Source organism: Topomyia yanbarensis, chromosome 2, assembly GCF_030247195.1.
Source record: "Topomyia yanbarensis strain Yona2022 chromosome 2, ASM3024719v1, whole genome shotgun sequence".
NCBI lineage: Eukaryota > Metazoa > Arthropoda > Insecta > Diptera > Culicidae > Topomyia > Topomyia yanbarensis.
In genome coordinates this window covers 230689952-230704932 of record NC_080671.1, presented here as the reverse complement: position 1 = coordinate 230704932, position 14981 = coordinate 230689952, and the positions used below count along the sequence as shown (strand labels likewise).

The window sequence follows — 14981 nt, the reverse complement described above, 5'->3', positions numbered from 1 at the left end:
TCGCACGGACCGCTTGTATGGTTCCGGAAATATAGACTGAACGGTCCGGTCACACATGAAATTCCCATATAAGCCGGAACTCAAAATTTTTTTCAAAGGGGGGACCCCATGAAATTTCAGAAATCGAATTCGTATTTTTGATGCCAAACATCTTTAAAATGCATGAAACGTCGAGATTTTATGTTATCACGAATTTTTTTTTTGGAAATCGACTTTTTGGGACTTTGCCGATTTTGCACCTTTTTGCCTTTCTCAATAGAAAGGTATTGCAATTGCTCTGAAAACCGACTTTTTAACGGAGGCCCGGAGGGCCGAGTGACATATACCATTCGATTCAGTTCGTCGAGTTCGGCAAATGTCTGTGTGTGTGTATGTATGTGTGTGTGTATGTATGTGTGTGTGTATGTGCGTCTGTGTGTGTGTACGCGAACACAATCTCACTCACTTTTCTCAGAGATGGATGAACCGATTTTTACAAACTTAGTCCCAAATGAAAGGTGCAACGTTCCCATAGGCTGCTATTGAATTTCTAATGGATCCGACTTCCGGTTCCGGAATTACAGGGTGATGAGTACGATCACGCAGAAAACGTCGATTTTAAGAAATTCTGCAATGAATGTATAATGGTGAAAATTTTTCCAAAATGTGACCACAACTGCTTCGATTTGTAGTACTAGGTCATTAACAGCCATTCAAAGTCTCTTTGGTCACATTGGCCACCATCATCGGTTCCGGAAGCCCCGGCGGAAGTATCCAAATTCAGAGTAACAGTCACATCGGTTTCTCGGAGATGGCTAGACCGATTCGACTAAACTTGACCTCAAATGAAAGGTATTGCGTCCCCGTAAATGGCTATTAAATTTTATCCCCAACCGACTTCCGGTTCCGGAGTTACGCGTTGTGGCGTGCGATCACATAGCAAATTGTGATTCAAACCGATACCCCGATGGAAGCAAAAAAGGTAAAAATTTCGCTAAAATGTCTCTCAAATAACTTAACTTTGCAGTTCTAGGTCACCGACGGCCAAACAAACTTTCGTTGACTACATTGACCACCATAGACGGTTCCGGAAGTGCCCGGGAAAAGCGGCCATCTTTCATAACTAGCAAACTCATATCAGTTTCTCGGAAATGGTTGGGCCGATTTTCACAAACTTAGTCCCAAATGATAGCTATATTATCCCCACAGATGTCTGTAACATTTCGCACGGACCGCTTGTATGGTTCCGGAAATATAGACTGAACGGTCCGGTCACACATGAAATTCCCATATAAGCCGGAACTCAAAATTTTTTTCAAAGGGGGGACCCCATGAAATTTCAGAAATCGAATTCGTATTTTTGATGCCAAACATCTTTAAAATGCATGAAACGTCGAGATTTTATGTTATCACGAATTTTTTTTTTTTTGGAAATCGACTTTTTGGGACTTTGCCGATTTTGCACCTTTTTGCCTTTCTCAATAGAAAGGTATTGCAATTGCTCTGAAAACCGACTTTTTAACGGAGGCCCGGAGGGCCGAGTGACATATACCATTCGATTCAGTTCGTCGAGTTCGGCAAATGTCTGTGTGTGTGTATGTATGTGTGTGTGTATGTATGTGTGTGTGTGTATGTGCGTCTGTGTGTGTGTACGCGAACACAATCTCACTCACTTTTCTCAGAGATGGATGAACCGATTTTTACAAACTTAGTCCCAAATGAAAGGTGCAACGTTCCCATAGGCTGCTATTGAATTTCTAATGGATCCGACTTCCGGTTCCGGAATTACAGGGTGATGAGTACGATCACGCAGAAAACGTCGATTTTAAGAAATTCTGCAATGAATGTATAATGGTGAAATTTTTTCCAAAATGTGACCACAACTGCTTCGATTTGTAGTACTAGGTCATTAACAGCCATTCAAAGTCTCTTTGGTCACATTGGCCACCATCATCGGTTCCGGAAGCCCCGGCGGAAGTATCCAAATTCAGAGTAACAGTCACATCGGTTTCTCGGAGATGGCTAGACCGATTCGACTAAACTTGACCTCAAATGAAAGGTATTGCGTCCCCGTAAATGGCTATTAAATTTTATCCCCAACCGACTTCCGGTTCCGGAGTTACGGGTTGTGGCGTGCGATCACATAGCAAATTGTGATTCAAACCGATACCCCGATGGAAGCAAAAAAGGTAAAAATTTCGCTAAAATGTCTCTCAAATAACTTAACTTTGCAGTTCTAGGTCACCGACGGCCAAACAAACTTTCGTTGACTACATTGACCACCATAGACGGTTCCGGAAGTGCCCGGGAAAAGCGGCCATCTTTCATAACTAGCAAACTCATATCAGTTTCTCGGAAATGGTTGGGCCGATTTTCACAAACTTAGTCCCAAATGATAGCTATATTATCCCCACAGATGTCTGTAACATTTCGCACGGACCGCTTGTATGGTTCCGGAAATATAGACTGAACGGTCCGGTCACACATGAAATTCCCATATAAGCCGGAACTCAAAATTTTTTTCAAAGGGGGGACCCCATGAAATTTCAGAAATCGAATTCGTATTTTTGATGCCAAACATCTTTAAAATGCATGAAACGTCGAGATTTTATGTTATCACGAATTTTTTTTTTTTTTTGGAAATCGACTTTTTGGGACTTTGCCGATTTTGCACCTTTTTGCCTTTCTCAATAGAAAGGTATTGCAATTGCTCTGAAAACCGACTTTTTAACGGAGGCCCGGAGGGCCGAGTGACATATACCATTCGATTCAGTTCGTCGAGTTCGGCAAATGTCTGTGTGTGTGTATGTATGTGTGTGTGTATGTGCGTCTGTGTGTGTGTGTACGCGAACACAATCTCACTCACTTTTCTCAGAGATGGATGAACCGATTTTTACAAACTTAGTCCCAAATGAAAGGTGCAACGTTCCCATAGGCTGCTATTGAATTTCTAATGGATCCGACTTCCGGTTCCGGAATTACAGGGTGATGAGTACGATCACGCAGAAAACGTCGATTTTAAGAAATTCTGCAATGAATGTATAATGGTGAAATTTTTTCCAAAATGTGACCACAACTGCTTCGATTTGTAGTACTAGGTCATTAACAGCCATTCAAAGTCTCTTTGGTCACATTGGCCACCATCATCGGTTCCGGAAGCCCCGGCGGAAGTATCCAAATTCAGAGTAACAGTCACATCGGTTTCTCGGAGATGGCTAGACCGATTCGACTAAACTTGACCTCAAATGAAAGGTATTGCGTCCCCGTAAATGGCTATTAAATTTTATCCCCAACCGACTTCCGGTTCCGGAGTTACGGGTTGTGGCGTGCGATCACATAGCAAATTGTGATTCAAACCGATACTCCGATGGAAGCAAAAAAGGTAAAAATTTCGCTAAAATGTCTCTCAAATAACTTAACTTTGCAGTTCTAGGTCACCGACGGCCAAACAAACTTTTGTTGACTACATTGACCACCATAAACGGTTCCGGAAGTGCCCGGAAAAAGCGGCCATCTTTCATAACTAGCAAACTCATATCAGTTTCTCGGAAATGGTTGGGCCGATTTTCACAAACTTAGTCCGAAATGATAGCTATAATATCCCCATAGATGTCTATAAAATTTCGTACGGATCGCTTATGTGAGTCCGGAAATATAGACTAAATCGTCTGGTCACATATGAAATTCCCATATAAGCCGGAACTCAATTTTTTTTTCAAAGGGGGGACTCCATGAAATTTCGTATTTTTGATGCCAAACATCTTTAAAATGCATGAAACGTCCAGATTTTATGTTATCTCGGAAAATTTTTTTTTATAAAAATCGGCTTTTTGGGACTTTGCCGATTTTGCACCTTTTTTCAGTTCAATATTACCGTGGCTATTTTATCTTTTTCAAAATTTTAGAAGTCGAATAATGATTTATTTTCCTTATATAGTTGTCATGTGATGTATAATAATAAAATGTAATATATGCATTTAAAAGCTTTTAATGAATATAAACAACGCACACGTTCTCGTGATTCATGATTGAGAAAGGCACAATTGCACCGCTAGGTGGATTAAAATAGGTTTTTGACATATGAAAATGAAATGGATGATTTTCGCATTTACGTAGTAAACCACCTTTCATTCTTAAAGGAATTTCACCAAAAAAAATAAGATCGAAATACCAGTACTTCTATATAGTAGCGCATATATTCCTATAGAGTGAAATAAAAACATATTGTATTTCATCAATATTTCGCCATATTTGACGGAAAAAAAATTGCTCTACACATTACATCTAATCAGGAGTCCGGTATCAACCGGTACAGAATTATTGAACATTAGAAAAACTGCAAAAAATGTATGATTTGTAGCATACAGCAGAAATGATTTTTAAAAATAGGGAATTTTACGGACAAAATATCCCAAAACTCTAACTTCCGCATTCTTCAAGAAACAGATGTATTCTCATTCAAAAACTAAGATTGCTCCCTTTTAGAAATGTATTAAGTGTAACTTTCTAAAGGCTAGTTCGAAAGTTCTAGCATTTAATGTATTTTCCTCTAATATTTTCCCAAAGAGCCAATGGCAAAAACTTCAATTGAAGTGAACGGGAGTCAAACTACCGCTAACTATTACCGCAACCGCGACGAACCCTAGGTATAGCTAACCAATCTTCGTAATAGTTGAGAGACTAATGCAGAATAGATAGAAGTATAAATTTACCTTTCTGAATTGTTCCTCCCATTTATATCAAGATATTCAATCTCAAACATTAAAAATTGTTTTTCTTGAAATGTACTGAAGATCGCTTATCATAAGATAGCACAACAGTGACGAGTTACTGACGAACGGAATCCGAAACTCTAGAAACTAATTTTAAGATATGTTTTGTGCCCTCCTGCATAAAAAAACACTTTGTTTACATAGTGCCAGACATTTTGGTTTTCAAACCAATGAACTGTTTCGGATTTCGCATTCTCGTCAGTAAACCAGAGCTTATGTGCTTGTCTTCCGAGACATCGCTGGAAACCTGCCAGTTTCTTAGTTAATGTAAGACGAATTAGGCGTGACAAATGAAAACAAATTTAAAGTCACGTTATTAAAAATTTAAAAAAAATGACGAATGATTTTTTGGATTAAGAATTGAGCGTCTAATTATGTAGTGCTAATTTTGGTGCTAGTTTAAATTTGTCATCTAACTGGCACCAAGACGAGGAGGATGCTAAAAAGTGAAAAAAATGAGTGCTGCAGGAAAACAACAATATGATTCAACTATACAGCTGAATCATCAGTCCATAATATAGCAGTTAGTCTTCCATGTAGGTTAAACATGTAAAGTTTTACCTGAATCGATGTTAGTCGGTCTCGACTTAAAGATTTTTGGGCGACTCTTGCTGGAGTTGTTCAATTTCAACAATTTCATTTACTGCTTGTTCATTGACAAGATGATGAGCAATAACAAGTGAGCGACTAATGGATGGCCTTGTAAACAGTGAATGGATACATTCCTATCTTTTGTTTCGGTGAATGGCACTCTGGATTTTTTAAGCATGCCGACTATTTTTTACATTCCGCCATTTTTTAGTAAATTTACTTATTTTTCCTTAATAGTTATTAACATGATCCAGCTGAAAACGAAGATTGAGTTGAAAGATCTTTTAGTATTATTTCAGAAAGTAGAAAAGGCTGTGAATTTATCGACAAAGGGTCTCACACGCTACTCATAAACATAATAGAATTAAATGGTAGAAAACCTGTTTATAGTACTGTTATCGTTTTGATTTTTCCATTATTTTCGTTGTTGCGGCTCAGCGTCATTTACGGTCGTTCCATTCGCTGTTATCTTTATCATCAACGACTGTGAGACAGTGAGCACTGTCTCTCTCACATAGATGAGGAAAACGAGAATGGGATCCAACCGAGTTGCCAGTCGATCGTCATGTTTTCTTGAATTGTAAATGTTATGTATGTTGTATGTAACAAAATGTGTTTCATGTTAGAAGTAAATCGACCACTGCCGTAGGCGGTCGGTCTTCCAGCTGTGATCGAATAAATCAGTAACCCGTAAGGAAAACGAACTGCGAGTTTTTATTTGTCTTATCCGTTCTATCGGTTTCGAACGTATTGCCGTTTCTTCGGTTTTGCGGGAATCAGCCGTTTAAATGGGAATCTAGTGTCCAACGAAATCTTTGGCCTCATATGCTCGATTAAAATACAAACTAAGGAAGCACAACGTAGGCCCTAAGCATTAGACGAAACATTCGTGTTATTCATTTTATTTATTTTATTAATTACATTCACCATGATTTTTTTTTAAATTCATTAGTTTATTATTTTTAGGGTTGCCAACTCTGGAGAGGCTTTGACCCGGAAATTTTCACTGACCTGGGGGGTGGTGGATTTTTAGTGGAACTAGACGGAAAGCGATTGCTCGGCATATTAGAGCACTTTAATCGCTATTTATTACTACGTTAAAGTAAAGCTGTAAATTTCCACGTTTCAGAACGGTTTTATCGGTTTAATCTGATGTAGCATTTCACTTTCCCGACTGAGTGTTAAAAATACCAAAGGACCAGCTAGTCTCGCTGTGCAGGATAAGTCGAACGTGAATTGCTCTCCAACGGAAAAAGGAGAGCAAATGAGGCAGGGCTGCGGCATCACATGGGAAGCACTATGTGGTGTAGGTTATTCATCACCAGAGGTCGCAACAAAGGGGCAAAACATACCTTCCTAGCCAACAGTTAAGGGTCGCTGCAGGAGTAGCAACAACACCGGAAGAACTCGTTTGATGTTCAGCTAGTCAGTTGGATTACAACAAAGCTGCCATACCTTGGTGAAGTAATTTGGTATAATTGCAGCAAAATAACTTTTTACACCATTTTGAGCGACTTAAATAGTGGGATGAAACATTTCAATTGTAACATATAGCGAAATATTACTTTTCTTAATTGATAGTAAATTTGATTTGTTTTTCATTTTCATTGCTTTGTGAAAGAAGTCAGCAATATTTGGTGAACTCATCTTTGCCACCTTAAAATCACAAAATAAATCTGAACCAGAGTTATAGTTAAGTTATGCTTTTTAAATATTTTGTAAAGAGTCAGTTAATTCCATAAAAAATGAAATTATGCTTCTTCCCACCAAACCCGGAGAAATTGATGTAAAATCTGGAGGCCTGGAGATTGCTCCCGAAAACCGGAGTCTCCGGGTCGAACCCGGAGGGGTGGAAACCCTAATTATTTTGCATAATTTATTCATTTTATTCAATTGTTCATTCGTGCAGAACTCGAAACTGTGTTCACCTCATCCATGGATCCATGCTTCGTATGATATCTGCAATCTAGCGAATAGCAGATAATGAATGTATAAGAAATGTCTTGTTTCACTACTAGATTGATTAATTCGGCTTTTTGCTTATATTCCCAGAATCCCAACGCGGAACTTTTTATCACTATAAAACATATATCTAATTACAATTCGATTAATAATTTCAGTGACAATCGACATAAACACCAATACCAAATTATACTCAAAGTATTTAGACATATCAGGGATGAATGAAAGTACAACAATACGATCGTTGGCCATTCTATTCAGAAAGACCTCGTTGGTTCTGTATATCGATTGTAAGGAGGACACGAAGCTGGACATGGAGTTCGACATTTCAAAGCTGTACTTCACTGTAGACGAATCGAATGTTAAGTTGGTAAGTACAGTTTACATTACTTTACTTTTTTTATTCATGTGATTTTAAAAATGGTTTTACTATAAATCGACTGGTCAAACATGGTTTTGAGTTGCATTTGACTAGACCAGGCGTTGTTTATGTAATAGGGCTCTTGCTACACACACAGTCAAAGCATCTGTTGGGCACACATTGCATGTTTACGTTCCATGCAGCAAGTTAAAAGTTCGAGCAAAGTGATATTCTTCTCAACAATAAATCCACCCAGTTCCATAATAATAATCTGTGATTATATGGCAATAAACACAAAGGATTATTTGAAGATTTTTACATATAAACTCGCGTTTAGAACGTGTGTAGTTGATGGTTGCAAAAAGGACAATCGTGGTAAGGAAGTATGGTTTCGCTTTTCGCTGGCGGATAATTGTCCAGAACTGCTCGATTCAGTCCTGGGGAAATGTACAATACTAAATGCACTGAAGTAGACAGACTTGGTATCAAACCAAATATTGCAAACCCAAGCATGTAAACGTAAGAAACATTTGGTTTGCTCCTGTGAAATCTACTAACACTCACTTCAGATATCATATTTGTTCACCTATAAAAATAAAACTTATATTTTTTACAAATTACATTTTTCAAATATGCATTGAAATAGCATAAAATTTCACCCTACTATTTATGATAAGAAAGTCAAATTCAACATATTTAAAACTTGTATCAGGGGGTGGGAGTACAGGTAAAGGGTTTCAGTATGAAAAAACACTTTTTTCCGATTTTTTAGAAATTTAACTGAAGCGAATCGAACAAAACTTTTGAAAAATTATCTCGAAGACTCAACGTAGGGGTTAGGTATTTTTAACATAGAATGTATATGCAAAGATTGAAATAAATCGGTTCAGTAGTCTTTGAATGGCAATTAACACTGCAAGTCGTGTTTTTTCAAAGACGTTCTACAAAAAGCTTCACCTCCGACTCGCTTGTTGATATTTTTGTATAGAAAAATTACAGCATTAATGAAATGAAATATTATGATGTACAAGTTTTGATTAATTCGCTTCATTCAAATTTCTAAAAAAATCGCAAAAAGTGTTTTCTTTATACTGAAACCCTTAAACCCCCCCCCCCCCCTTGAGTCGTATAGGCCTTAAAACCTTTCAAGTCTAGAAGCTTTTTTGTATGCATAAACTCTCGATGCACAAGATATTTCACAAATTTGAAATAAAAACCATTTTTTTCTGCAAAAATCTTTTGTAATGCTCGTTCCATGGGTATGAAGCATAGCTTTGGCAATGCTTTACTTATTTTGTCCGCGTATCCGGTTCAAACGATAGAAAACATTATGTTACGCAATGAATGTTTAATTGTGATTCCTATAATACATTACATTTTCTCATATTTGCTCTTAATATTGTGAATTAATTATTTAAAATAAATCAATCTATCCGCTCCATATTCATATATGCAACTGTCATTTTTGCCTGCCCAACGACTCACCAATACATATGCGCTATACAAGTGCCCTATAAAGGCTCGCACAGAGTGAAGCCAAATATACCTATCGAACAGTCAGATGGCTACCTATCGTGTAAAGTAAACAAACATTCTTCTAAAATAATAAATGGAATCGGAGCGTAATTAGAGGATCGGAAATGTGATAATGCTAACGACGAGGGAATGCGAGTAGCGCAAAAAATAAGAGTTCCGAGGGGGATATGTGCCAACAAAGAAAAAGAACGGCGTCATTTTTGTTTCCAATTAGAACTTGCAATAAGAACTTGTGCGTGTGTTAGTGCTATCATCTGTGAGCGGGTGGTCCTTCTTCGAAAGGAGAATCCTAGCAGTCTGTTGTGCTGGTGTGAACTAGACCAGATGCAAAGTAGAGATGGTCGGGTTTCATTTTTTTCGAACCCGAACCCGACCCGAACCCGAGAGCTTTAAAATTGAAAAACCCGACGCGAGCCCGAAATTGTAAAATTTTAAAAACCCGAACCCGACCCGAGCCCGAAAATTTTAAAATTGAAAAACCCAGACCCGGGTCCGGGAAATCTGATCCGAACCCAACTTGATAATACAGAGAATCAACCAAAAATCTCGAAGATATTTAACTTTAGGCACCCGAGCAGGAGCGCCAGTACAGATGCTTCGACATCTACAATGGAGCTCTCGGAACGACTCCGAACTTTCAAAAATCCGTCAATGGCTTCAACAGAGCACGTACGATTTTCGCGATCAATTCATTAAGATCATGGAAATTCATGTATTTTCATGAAGGAATCCGGATTATGCAACGGCCCAGCCCGGGGACAATCTGACAGAAAGTGCTTGTTTCATATATGTACCACTGATTTGATAGTGGCGCTAATATACCATCATCATATGAGCGAAATCCTTCAGTATAAGAATCGCTTAAAAAGCTCTCAACTCGGCAAGGATGAACCTCCAGTATAAAAATCGGTTAAAAATAAATAAATCGATCGTAGGATCTTGATGCTTAACATTAAAAGGCCGCTTCATAAAAATTACTTTGTAAGAATCGGATATATTTTTCCCGGTTTTTTACTGAAGGTTTTTTTATCCGACTCTTACAAAGGAAAGTCCCAGTCCGATTTTTATGCTTGAAGTTTATATCCGGTTTTTATATTCTAGTATATTTGAAATGAGTTTTTCAAAGCATGTTCTGTCCTTGCGACTTTTACTTTTGGTCGCTCATATGAGTGTCATGAACAACGACACCTGGTGGATTTTTTTAAATGGGATCCACTAGGTTATCTGTTTAGGTCTGATAAAACAAAGACAGTCTCTAACAAATAAATTTTGCTTAAACTATCTGCTTTTAAAAAAAATGGCTATGCAGCTTTTTCAAATTTGAGCCGCCATAATACCAACAAATGTGTTAGTTCAATATATGGGAATCGTCCTCGGGCTGCAACGGCCTTTGTAATCAATGGTTGAAAAGTATCTCGTGGATCGCAACTATGCCAAGAATATACAAATCGTGCTGCATTGAAACTTAATTACCATTTTAATTCATGTTTTTGTTAATAATAATTCAAAATGTAGCAAAAAGTACTACTATTCAGTACATTCGCGACACCCAACTTCCGATTTCTCGCGACTGTCAAAACGACCAATCAGGAGCGGGGCAATAGATTGTTTTTTATTGTCTCTACATCCCGTAAATTTCTAATCGGTTTGCTGTAGATACGATTAGCTGTACGCTTTAGCCGAGTACTCCGACCGCGGCCTAAGTATCCGTTTTAAAGTATCTGTCGAAATTTATATTACATAATAGAAAGTTGATCCAATAATTTCCGATATATTCCTTTTGATTTGGTTTATTACTAATTGTCATGAAAAATAAATCGCAAAGAGATGTTGGATTTGAAACACGTATTTTGAATGCTATCTCATGAATGCACGTTTAAAAAATAAAAAAAATTCAGGCAGTTTGCGAATCTGAAGAGAGGGAATTTTTTACAAGAATGAAAATATACAATATTTGAGCTCCATAAAATACGACAAATTCTAGCAATTCAAAGATGTTAACATTTAGTACGGTTATATGTGTCGTCCATTTGTATCAAGAAGCTTAATTCACTACTAGACTGGGTTTTGTAAACAGATGCAAACAGCGCCAACAAATGGTTGGTTCGTTTTGTACAAAACTCGAACCCGACCCGACCCCGATAATTTTTAATTTGAAAAACCCGAACCCGACCCGAGCCCGAAAGTTCAAAATTTCAAAAACCCGGACCCGACCCGAACCCGAGAATTTCAAATTTGAAAAGCCGGAACCCAACCCGAACCCGAGAAGCTTAAATTTATAAAACCCGAACCCGACCCGAAACCCGACGGGTTCGGGTCCGACCATCTCTAATGCAGAGCTCAATAGGAAAAAAGTTAAGGGTCAATGACTGCAAGTCAACATATTGATGTGAAGCTGATGTTCAAGATAAGTTGATTCTTTTCACTTATTCTCAGCGTGTTAAACTGATTGTACGAGTGAATTGGTGTGGTTTACAATGCAGTTATAGTGGGCACTGACAGAACAGTACATATCTCCGGGCACTGGGCGTGCTGTCGGGATTCGCTTTAGGAGGGTATTCCGGACGGACTGTTGATCGCCGATTCTGAATCACAGCAACAGACGAAATAGAAAACTTTTCTCTTTCATAAAATGTTGGCATTCATTCTCGACGAGTTACGGTTTGTTCGGAGTTTTCTTCCGGGATGGGTTTTGGCGGCATGCTTGTTGGACCTTCTCGGGGGCACGCAAGATGTGAACGATAGAGATGGTCGGGTTCGGGTTTTTAGACCCGAAACCCGGACCCGACCCGAACCCGACGGGTTTCGGGTCGGGTTCGGGTTCTATAAATTTAAGCTTCTCGGGTTCGGGTCGGGTTCCGGGTTTTGAAATTTGAAATTCTCGGGCTCGGGTCGGGTCCGGGTTTTTAAAATTTTGAACTTTCGGGCTCGGGTCGGGTTCGGGTTTTTCAAATTAGAAATTATCGGGGTCGGGTCGGGTTCGGGTTTTGAACAAAGCAACCCAACCATTTCTTGACGCTGTCTATACACAAGACCCAGTTTTTTTATACTTCGTGATACGAATGGAAGACACATATAACCGTACCAAATGGTAGCACCTTTAAATCGCTAGAATTCGTCGTATTTTCTGGTGCTCAAATATAGTATTTTTTCATTCTTGTATAAAATTCTGTCTCTTCAGATTCGCAAACTGACTGAATTATTTTATGTTTTAAAAGAACATTCATGAGAGAGCATTCAACAATACGTGTCTCACATCTAAAATCTCTTTGCGATTTATTTTTAATGATAATTAGTAATAAATCATGTCAATAGGAATTTATCGGAAAATATTGGTTCAACTTTCTGTTTTAAAATATTAATTTCGACAGGTATTTTAAAACCGATACGTAGGCCGCGGTCAGAGTCCAAAGCAAAGCGAGTAGAAATCTACGGAAAGTAGAAACAATAAAAACCAATCTATTGATCCGAAATCAAACAGTGGGTGTTGCGAGTGCACTTAATGGTAGTACTTTTTGCTACATATTGAATAATAATTGTCCATTAACCCTACAACGGTTTCGTGACTTTTTCTCTAAGTAAACGGTTTTTTGGGATACATTCGTAGCCAAGAACTAAAATCGCTCTAATATGTCTAATTTTTATTAAATTTATAATTAAATTGGATAGTTTTATTCTAAAACATACGATTTTTCACAAGTTTTTCGCTTACTGTGTATCGATGTTTTGCTTTTAAAAAAAGATAAAATAATGTCTTCGGAATTATGCAAACATGACAAAACATTAACGTAAATGGTTTTGTGGGGTACATTTGTACCCCAAACAAACTTTAAGCGGGCACTGTTAAGTTGGTCAAATGCAACAAATAGGTTATACCTGCTTTAATAGAAGTTTAATAATAATCAAATTGATTTATGATAAAGAATGCTTGCAGTTAAAATAAACTGTAACCATTGACTAAAAAGGACGTTGTAGCCCGGGGACGATTTCACAATTCCCATATATTGAAATCACAAATTTGGTGGTACTGCTGCACAGTGTCGCCTAGCCGGACAAAACCTCAAAATTTTATTTTAGATTTTTCATGATTTAACATTTTTCCCTGTTTCTTAACAGGTTGAATAAAGTCTTCTCAAAATATAAAGTCCTGAGGCCGATAGGTCGATTTTTTACAGAACTTCAAAGGTGAAATAGATGATCAATTCTGAGAAACATTGTTTTCAAACCTAAGTTATTCAAATGAATATACATTTTTAGTTATGACTCCGATTTGGATTGAACTGGTTTCATTTTAAAGGTTATTCGCTGGACTTATAGTTGCCATTCGATTCAGTCGATACAAGCCTTTCTTCTCGCTCAGACATGAGGAACAAATAATAAATCGTGCAATAAATTAAAGTTATAATATTCAAAGTGGCTGTACTTTTTTTTTGAAACAGTTCGGAAAGATCGCTTGTTGTTCATGATACTTGAAAATTAGTGTACTTTCCGAAAATAAATATCTTGTTTTGCCCCTTTCTGCCCCGAGATATGAAAAAAGGTGATTTTTCATGATATGTCTGAAGGAGACGCATGGTAGCCTTTGATTACCCAAGTTTCGTAATATAATTTATAGATGTGTCTTATCATTATTAACAATTGAAAAAATGTGTATTCTGTTAAAAAATTCACCGCTCCTAATTTATTGAAAATGAATTTTATATTCGTAAATATTGAATTTTCGAACCACCCTAAGTGCCAAAATTTTGTGGCAATAAAAAAAAACAAAAAATAAACATCAAATATGAATTCAGCGTCACAAAATTACCTTAATGTAAAGTTTTCATCAAATTCAGGCCACTTTTGAGATTTTGTCCGACTTTTGTATGGAAGGTGATCACTGTGAATGGTTTTACATTTCCTAGAAAAGAAATGTATAGAATTCGCTTTTGATACAAAATTAGAAATTTTGGTTAAGTACGACGGGTAAGGTTGTTTGAAACTGTCACCATTAAGTTTTTTGTTTCCCCATGAGTTAGCGACCGATTTATTCTACATTTCAGTTAATATATCGACAATTTGTAAGTTTCTCATAACATTACATATTCGACGTTCAATAATAGCAAATAAAAATGCGGATTTTACTCGCCAGTAATTCGTTATAACTCAACGCGTATGGTGCTACTTCAGATTCGAATGATTCTACTATTCTAGGATGAGCCTAGGTTGCCTAAAATTGAAAATCTTCGAGATCTCTTATGGATTCTCCATATTAGCACGTTGGGTTCGGATCGGGTTTCTCAAATTAAAAATTTTCGGGTTCGGGTCGGGTTCGGGTTTTCAAATTTTAAAATTCTCGGGGTCGGGTCGGGTTCGGGTTTTACAAAATTTTCATTCTCGGGTACGGGTCGGGTCCGGGTTTTATAATTTTAAAATTTTCGGGCTCGGGTCGGGTGCGGGTTTTTCAAATTTTATAATTTCGGGCTCTGGTCGGGTTCGGGTTTTTCAATTTTCAAGCTCTCGGGTTCGGGTCGGGTTCGGGTTCGAAAAAAATGAAACCCGACCATCTCTAGTGAACGAGAGGTTTCAATTTCGCTGCTGTATGCGTAAGATAAGTGCGTGTGTACCAGGTTCCTCCTATGTAGATGTGAGAGACAGACCAGGGGTGGCATTCAGCATCTCGATTTGAGTGACTCGATTCGAAACGTTTTGAAGTCGTTTCGACTAAATTGCGGCATTACGTATCGCATTCGACCAAGCGTTGCGAGCTTGTTAGAATGCGGTACTAGATTTCGATAGCC

General features: G+C 37.8%; 1 protein-coding gene across 2 annotated transcripts in view; it reads left to right on the top strand.

Annotated features, from left to right (window-relative positions):
- Positions 1-14981, top strand: part of LOC131682957 (cartilage oligomeric matrix protein) — a 1738261-nt gene that overhangs the window by 617343 nt on the left and 1105937 nt on the right. For both annotated transcript variants that reach the window (XM_058964790.1, XM_058964792.1), the window contains one exon: positions 7463-7674. In XM_058964790.1, coding sequence (XP_058820773.1) covers positions 7463-7674 — 212 coding nt within the window. The remainder of the gene's footprint in view (positions 1-7462; positions 7675-14981) is intronic.